The 8,536-nt window shown below is 42.8% G+C and overlaps 1 protein-coding gene across 2 annotated transcripts in view; it reads left to right on the top strand.

The window, feature by feature from the left end:
- Positions 1-782: 782 nt before the first annotated feature.
- LOC123024517 (di-N-acetylchitobiase-like) overlaps positions 783-8,536 on the top strand; it is a 16,530-nt gene continuing 8,776 nt past the window's right edge. For both annotated transcript variants that reach the window (XM_044432301.1, XM_044432300.1), the window contains exons 1-4: positions 783-1,025; positions 1,973-2,111; positions 2,655-2,863; positions 5,117-5,288. In XM_044432301.1, coding sequence (XP_044288236.1) covers positions 888-1,025; positions 1,973-2,111; positions 2,655-2,863; positions 5,117-5,288 — 658 coding nt within the window. In that variant the 5' untranslated portion in view covers positions 783-887. The remainder of the gene's footprint in view (positions 1,026-1,972; positions 2,112-2,654; positions 2,864-5,116; positions 5,289-8,536) is intronic.

The following is an 8,536-nucleotide window of genomic DNA, read 5'->3' as shown; positions in this document are numbered from 1 at the left end:
GCCAAGCCATTCTTTTGACAGAACTAGTGAGAAAGGCAATGAAGCCACCCTTCAAGTCATACGGGGACTAAAGGGGCCCTGTGTCATCTTTCTCTTGTCTGAACTGGTGTTCCAGCTGAAGCAGAAGGACTTGGAACTGAAGAAAGGGGAGAGGCTGAGAATGGGTTATTAGCAGTTTTCCATTACAGATGGACTGCCTATCACTCCGATGCATGCTAGGTAACTCACTTTTTAAAAAGTCTATCATCCAGGCTATTTTCAAATATGCATCTCTGTATAAGGAAAACAGCTTGCACTTCTGCCTGCTTGTGATCATTAGAAAATGAGCAGGGAACACCTCCTCCCAACCAAGTGAATATGGTACCAAGGTATGCAAAATCTTCACAATTTCAGGAGAAGACCTATATTGTTTTATATTGTGTTTATTTATTATTGTGAGGCTTCGGCGAATGGGGCGGCATAGAAGCTTCCTAAATAAATAAATAAATCTTCCCTAATCGTGATTTTTGTTTTCTGAATACCCAGCTGCAGACCTGCTCTTACAGTTTCTTCTTTTACCTTCATCAGATGTCATTTCAATTCACTGCTGCTATCTGTCAGTACGTGCGTCCTAAATGTGCTCAGTTTTTCCTGCTTGTGCCCACATTTCCCTCCATCATCAGCGACACCCGGCAAAGGCTGATGCGCTTGACTGGCGCTAAGGGGCGCGCCGAGCCGCCAGCAAGCGCGCAGCGGCTTCTCCCCGCCTCCTCCTCGCTCTGCCAGATTCCCTCCTCTCCCTTTCTGGGCGGCGCCAGGTTCCGTCCTCCCTGCCAGGGACTCACCAAGCCTCACGCTGCAGGGGCCAGTCACGGCCAGGGACCAGCCAAGGAGCTCCTTCGAGGCGCATGGACAGGCTGCCAAGCGGCGGGGTCGCGCGCCTCCTGCTCAGCGCCCTCCTCCTCCCGCTGCGCGTGGGCTCGGCCGCATGCCCGTGCCAGGATCCCACGCTCTGCAACCCGATCACGACCACCAGGGACTTCGAGGTGCGCAGGCGCAACGGTGTCTCGTCTGGACTGCGCAGGGGGTGGGGAGGAAAAAGTGCGCCGCGATTCGGGGAGAGCGCGGGCGGGCCCGTGACGCGCCGCGAAGCCCCTCGCTGGTGGACCGAGGGCTTTGCCCTGGTGCGGGCTGACGCCGCTTGGCCCGGCGCCCCGGACGATGCACCGTGGCAGGGCTGCACTTTGGCTTCTAGAGCTGCTCTGAACTGAGCGGTTCAGGGGCGCCCCTTCCGCATTCCCCGTGCCAGGAAAAGCACCACCAGTTAAATTTCTGCCTGCCACGAAACTATTAAAGGCAAAAAATGCCCTACCGGAAAGAAAGACATACCTGAAACAGGACTATTCAGGACGGGTATATTTATTCTGTCATAAGATTGGACACTGGCCACTAAATCATGCATCAGATTATATGCAGTTTAATGTGTCTCATGTCTTTTTATTGTTCGTTCTGTAATAAACTAATATAAACGACTTAAGGAAAAAGAAAGAAAAAAGTAGTAGTAACACAGTATGATTAAAAATAGCAGACTTTGTCTGGAATCGCCTGCAGCAAGGCAGTTGCAAAATAAAAACCTGTCCAGAAGCACACATTTTTAATTTGGAGTGTAACAATGTGAAAGTGGAATAAAGGAATCCACAACTGAAAATAAAAGGGCATATGTAACACTTAGCAATTTGCTACTGAAGAGAGCTTCAAACTGGAATTTATTCTTAACACATTGTACTGTTTTAGTTAACAGGAAGCAGTGTTTTGTCTTGTGAGCACAGCTATAAAGGATTAAAGGGGTCTGTGGGTCTGTGGCTTGAGCCAGTGAAACAGAGTGGTACACAGTCTTTGAATTATTGCCTGCCTAACAGTCGGTCAAAAGCATGCAGTTTGTGCTCAGGAAGCGAAAGCTAACCCTCCAACAATCCTTGCTGTATCTCTACAGATCTTGGTATTTGATGTTGGTGGAAAAACATGGAAATTCTACAACTGGACACAAATTACAACAGTGGCAACTTTTGGAAAATATGACCCTGAACTTATGTGTTATGCCCATTCTAAAGGATCCAGAGTCGTTTTAAAAGGTGTGTTCTAACTAGAATAATGAGAATAATATGGAACTTGATCCTGTGTTTCTATGGAATTAAGTTAGAGTTAGGGTTTAATTAGACCTATTCCCCCATTAAGAGAGTATAAGACTGCAGCCTTAATAATGAGCATACTTTTATTGCTATTACAGTTTACCTGTTGCATAGGAAAGCAGTGCTACCACCTTGTGCCACCAGTTTCAGAACAGGCTAGAAATCCCCCTTATGCTATGCTGCACCGAGCACAAAGGGATGATGCTTTCTTGAATATGGTGCCCCGCATGTGTTGGTCTACATTGGAAGGCTACCTTAAGAGGTCTCTCTTTGAAGGTCACCATCTTTAGAGGCATGAATTCCAGTATAAAACATATTGCACTCTTTTCTCCCATCCAACTCAGCCCCAAACTCAAGGACATGGAAGAGAGTTCCAGTGCTTTCATAAGCCCTGTTAAGTTGTTACACGATGAAACTTAGTTTAAGAGGTGAAAAGAAAAAACATTTCTTTCATCCATTGTAGTAATGCAAACACTTGTTCTTTAGGAGAAGTATCTGTGAAGGCAATTGTTGATCCTGCTGTCAGAGCAGCCTGGATAAACCAAAAGGTGGAGTTGGCCAAAACACAGTATATGGATGGAATCAATATCGACATTGAGCAAGAAGTTAATAAGTTTTCAGCTGAATACTATGCATTAACAGCTTTGGTTAAAGAAACAACAGAAGCTTTTCACAAAGAAATTCCAGGATCACAGGTAAAAATAAACCAACGACTCCTATTCAGTTTCACATCATCCATTTCTTTATATATGCATTTTTAGATAAACACTACTTTTCAAAACAAATGTTCTCTCAAAGAAGCTCACAATGCAAAAGTACATATAATACAGAACTTCCAGTTACTAAAACCATCAGCAGTTGGTCCTCCACCAAAAGCCAGGAAAACAAAAAGCAGCATAAAGCACATTAACACTGACCTAGGCTCAGTTTCAAAACATTCTAAACACTGAACAAGATAGATGATTAAATCAATCCTGCATGCCACACAGGGGCAACTAGAAACAAAAAAAATGTTCTTAGGAACTGCTTGAAAGAAAATAAAAAAGGGAGCCAAAAATATCTGTCCTGAGAAGAAGTTCCAAGAAAATAGGGTTCCACCATTCCTCAATCCTAATGAGGAATAGGGTTCTACCATTCCTCACTGACAACATTCACCCTTGTGAGCACACATTTTATTATAGAATATGTTTAGGTGCTAAACCAGCACCAAAGCATCCTAAGGCCACTGGTAAACACATGCTAGAAACAAATTAAGGGTTGGTCAGATCTGTATTTAGAATCACTACATTGGATTCAGATGATACCACTCTAATGGCAGAAAGTGAAGAGGAACTAAAGAGCCTCTTGAAGTGGGTGAAGGAGGAGAGTGCAAAAGTTGGCTTGAAATTCAACATTAAGAAAACTAAGATCATGGCATCCGGTCCTCTCACTTCCTGGCAAATAGATGGAGAAGAAATGGAGGTAGTGACAGATTTTATTTTCCTGGGCTCCAAGATCACTGCAGACGGGGATTGCAGCCAAGAAATTAAAAGACACTTGCTCCTGGGGAGGAAAGCTATGGCAAATCTAGACAGCATACTAAAAAGCAGAGACATCACCCTGCCATCAAAAGTGCATATAGTCAAGGCTATGGTTTTCCCAGTTGCAATGTATGGCTGTGAAAGTTGGACCATAAGGAAGGCTGAGCGCCGAAGGATTGAGGCCTTTGAATTGTGGTGCTGGAGGAGACTCCTGCGAGTCCCTTGGACCGCAAGGCGATCAAACCAGTCAGTCCTAGAGGAGAACAACCCTGACAGCTGTTTAGAAGGCCAGATCCTGAAGATGAAACTCAAATACTTTGGCCACCTGATGAGAAGGAAGGACTCGCTGGAGAAGAGCCTAATGCTGGGAACAATAGATGGCAAAAGAAGAAGGGGATGGCAGAGGATGAGGTGGCTAGATGGAGTCACTGAAGTAGTTGGTGTGAGCCTAAGTGGACTCTGGGGGATGGTGGAGGACAGGAGGGCCTGGAGGAATGTTGTCCATGGGGTCAGAACAACAACAAAGGTTGGATTCAGATTTAGGCATGTGTAGGATAGACCTATTGAAATCAATCAGAGTGAAGTTAGGAATGACTTATAAGCCCTGTTACTTCATTGGGTCAGCTCCTAGTATGACTAAATTTGGCTTTGACCAGTGTATTATTTAATTGGAAAATACATATTTTTATTAAAATAACAGTATAAATACATAAATAAATGTAGTATTTGGTGTTTCTGAAAAACAGTATTCAATTTTGATGTTTTTTCTCAGCCTTGTTTTTTCTTTCTAAAGAAGTTTAAATTAATGTTAAGACTAAAGGTAATTGTCATGTACAGTTTATAGTAGCATGATCAAAACAAAACTCAGTTGGATGAACACATACTGTATATTAGCCACTGCTTACTCCACCCATCTTAGGTCAGGTTTCCATAACTTGTGACCTGCTCCCATCATGTGCTGTGGCCCAACAGTTATGTGGCAATATATCTGAAATCTGTGCAGGCAGCAGCTCAAGAAGTTCGGAGGGCTCCTGCCCTGACAAGCTGTTGCACTCGACTTGGTGCAAGACAGTTTATACAGACCTGTTATTTGATACCAAAGGAAGGCCTGCTTTTTTGTTTGTTATTTCAAACCATATTTTCTTATATTGTGCTGTCAAGTTATGCTCCAATTACTTTGGCTTCATATTCCCAAACATTAATATTTCCCCACTGTACAACATTTTCAAGAAATAATTAAAATGAACTCATGAACTGCCATTTCAAATTGCAGAAAATCTAATTTGCAATCCCAATTTGCAATCACTTTTGAGATTAACTTCGTATCATTTACTTCTTTCAGGAAAGTTTATGGGCATCTGCACAAACATATGCTAGGAATGCACATTCAGAAAAAGAGAGTGTGATGTACTTTTCTTTCTGTCACAGGTAACTTTTGATGTAGCCTGGTCTCCAGAATGTATAGACGGAAGATGTTACAACTACACTGGGATTGCTGATTCTTGTGACTTTGTGTTTGTAATGTCTTATGATGAGCAGAGTCAAGTGTGGTCAGAATGCATAGCAAGAGCTAATGCACCATACAACCAGACATTAGCTGGTAAGAAACAGTGACATAAAATTTGCAGAAATGTTGAAGACATCAAAATCCCTTTCCCCCTTTTCTTTCAGGGAAAACAAATAGCAAAAAATGTAGTGGTGGAGATAAGGATTTAAATATATGGAACATTTATTTTTCAATTAAATCTAAATGTGCTTTATTTACTTATTATATTTATATCCTGCCTATTTCCTTTTGAGGAACTCAAGGCAGCTTGCATAATTCTCCTTCTCTTCTTAACCCTATCCTCAGAACAACAACCCTGTGAGGTGGGTTGGATTGAGAGTCTGTGACTGGCCCAAAGTCAGCCAGTGCACTCAATCACTGAGTGGGGACTAGAACCCAGACCTCCTGAGTCCCAGTACAACACTCTTAACCACGATATCACACAGACTTTGCTAGTTGAGCAACATCAAACTCACTATTGTACCTCATTCTTCAGTCAAAAAGACTCTCGGAAAGTAGCTTACAGAGAATTGTTCTTGCATCGTATAATTTATTTCCTATCACTGGTCTGTTTGATTCATTTATGAACTATAAAATATAACTACCAGGCTGCTTTACTGATATAGCTGAGAGCATGCATAGACACATACGTGTTTGCTCTTAACTTTTCAAATGTCAGTAGCACCTGAACAGTGTTTGGGATGGAGCTGCAACCTACCAAAGTAGCTAAGCATATTCTCATTTTTACAAGCTGGGAAAAAGTAAGATACATTGCTTAAAATAGAAAATCATTATTGTAATATTTTTTAAAGGCTCTTATTTCCCTACAAACATGATGAGACATTTTTGGCCACTTTTCAGGGGTAGTGTAAATCTATTAGGGTGACAGACTGTTATCACTGCTTACAAGATGAAGCAACAGAGCATTTTCCACCTTTTTTCTTCAGTGTAACACTTCAATTTCACTTCAAATGGCAGAAAAGTTGCCATCACAGTCTAGTGGCCATCCTCCTTTGGACGACTGAATGGTCCAGTAGGAATGGCATTACATAATGATGCAGTACATTGTTGGAAAAAAGACATTGCAGCAATACGGCCTGCTTGGTGTGTTAGTGTCTGGGTGAACTAATGGATTAGATGAGGCTCAATATAATGAAGTTCGATTCAGATAAGACAAAGAAACCTCTGTGCATGGTTCTTCTGCCCCGTCAAGTGACATTCAACCTGTTTTGGAAGGGGTTGCACTCCCCCAAGGGACCAGGATCATATTTTAGGGGTGCTGTTAATTCCAGCACTGCCATTGGAGGCACAGGTGGCCTCAGAGATATGGAGCCTTAGCTTAGGCCAATATATCTACTGCAATCTCACTGGGACACAGATAGCCTAGCTAGTTATCTATGTTCTGGTAATCTGTCATTTGGAACGCTGCAGTATGTTGAGGCTGCCATTGAGAATGGCTTGGAAATTTCAACCTGTCTGAAATAAGGAAGCAGGATTAAATGGATATGAAAATGGAAGGCTGCCAGCGTAGATCATAAAATTCCTGACACTGCATCATTATATTGGCCAGAGCTTTTTGATCTGCACTGGCTACCAATCCATTTCCAGGCCAAAATCCAAGTTCTGGTAATAACTTAGAAAGTTCCAAATGGCTTGGGGCCAAGATTCCCAAAAGATCATCCCTTTCCATATACCTTAGATCAAGTGCCTCTACCAGATGAGGTGAGCTGGGTGGCTACTGAGCAGAGGGCCTTTTAGCGGTGACAGCACAGCTGTGGAATAATCTACTCAGAAAGGCTTGTCGGGCACGTACATTGTGGTCTTTTTGGCTTCAGGTGATCTTTTTATTTTCTCAGGCTTTTTAGCTCTTCAGTTTTAAAAATTTAGTTCCTTTTTAGATCTTTGAACTGCTGCAGACTTTTACCTTGGCTACTGCTTTGTTTTTATTCTGTTTAAACAAAAGGTTTTATATTATGTTTTACTACATTGATGTATTTTATACGTCTCAGCTTTGTCTTGTAAAGTGCTGAGAGCTTTGACCAGTGTGTGGTATAGAAATGTAACAAACAAACAAACAGTGTGTGATAAAGATGTAATGGAGTCATTCAGGAGACATGTGGCATTATTTTCATTGGGCTGTTCTGCTGCCTGTGAATAATGCTGCTGGATTGCCGACTGCAGGTCTGCAAGTGCCAGTAGAGTCAGCAAAGACTTTACTGTTAAAGAAAAAGGTGGAAAACTCTCTGCCATTTCATCATATAAATAATAGTAACATTTCTGACAATTAATAAATTTTATCTCCTCTGAAAATCACTGTTTTCCATCAGATTATTTTCCTGACAGCCATTCTCAAACTCTGATTAAATGTCTAACCTCAAAAATAGTAGGTTGCCAAGTTTTTCTTTTATCAGTTCTTAAAATGTCAATAACCTCTGATTCTGAGTATTTATTTTTATCTCCCCCCTTCAGAGGAGAGATTGAAATAAAACTCTCTACTCTTTTGCCAGTATATAAACCCATTTCTTTGCATATTGTAGAAAATGAAGGAATCTGAGGCAGGAAAGAGGATCTGAGAAGTTTACCTGTCCACAGTATATAATATACTGTAGCTAGAAATGCTGGCATTTGTAGGACTTTTGTATATAACATAGAAACAGACCGAGTCAGAAGGAGCCTCCTGGGCCATCTAGTCTGACCTCCAGCACCAGCTGGCTCTGCTCACGACATGCCCATCATGTGCATGTCCAGCCTATCTTTGAACACCCTCACCGATGGGGCCTCAACGACCTTTGCTCCGTTGGAGCGTGTCCTGCCTTCCTCTGCAGGGGAGAACAGGTCTCTACCCATCTCCATGTGACATCCCCTCACATACCTGTATGTCGCCAACATATCCCCTCTGAGACTCCCCTTCTCCAGGCTGAAGAGACCCAGTTCCCTCAGTCTCGCCACATGCCCCATCCCCTGCAAACCAGCCACAAACCTTGTGGCCCTACGCTGCACTGACTCTAACCTGGCTATATCCTTTCTGTAAGGAGGGGCCCAAAACTGAGCACAATACTCCAGTTGCGGGCACACCAGAGTCGTATACAGTGGTAGTAATACCTCTCTTGATCTAGAAGCCACACTTTTGGCTATACAACCAAGGGTGGCGTTCGCCCTCTTGCCCACCGCATCACACTGCTGACTCATGTTTACCCTGCAGTCAACCAGTACCCCGAGGTCCCTTTCACAAGGGCTGCTCTCCAGCCACTTGTCACCTAACCTGTACTTATGACAGCTATTCCTATGCCCCAAGTGCAAGA

Source organism: Varanus komodoensis, unplaced genomic scaffold, assembly GCF_004798865.1.
Source record: "Varanus komodoensis strain SLA01 unplaced genomic scaffold, ASM479886v1 scaffold24, whole genome shotgun sequence".
In the NCBI taxonomy this organism is placed as follows: Eukaryota; Metazoa; Chordata; class Lepidosauria; order Squamata; family Varanidae; genus Varanus; species Varanus komodoensis.
Note: the sequence above shows the minus strand (reverse complement) of the source record. Positions and strands in the feature narration are given on the sequence as shown.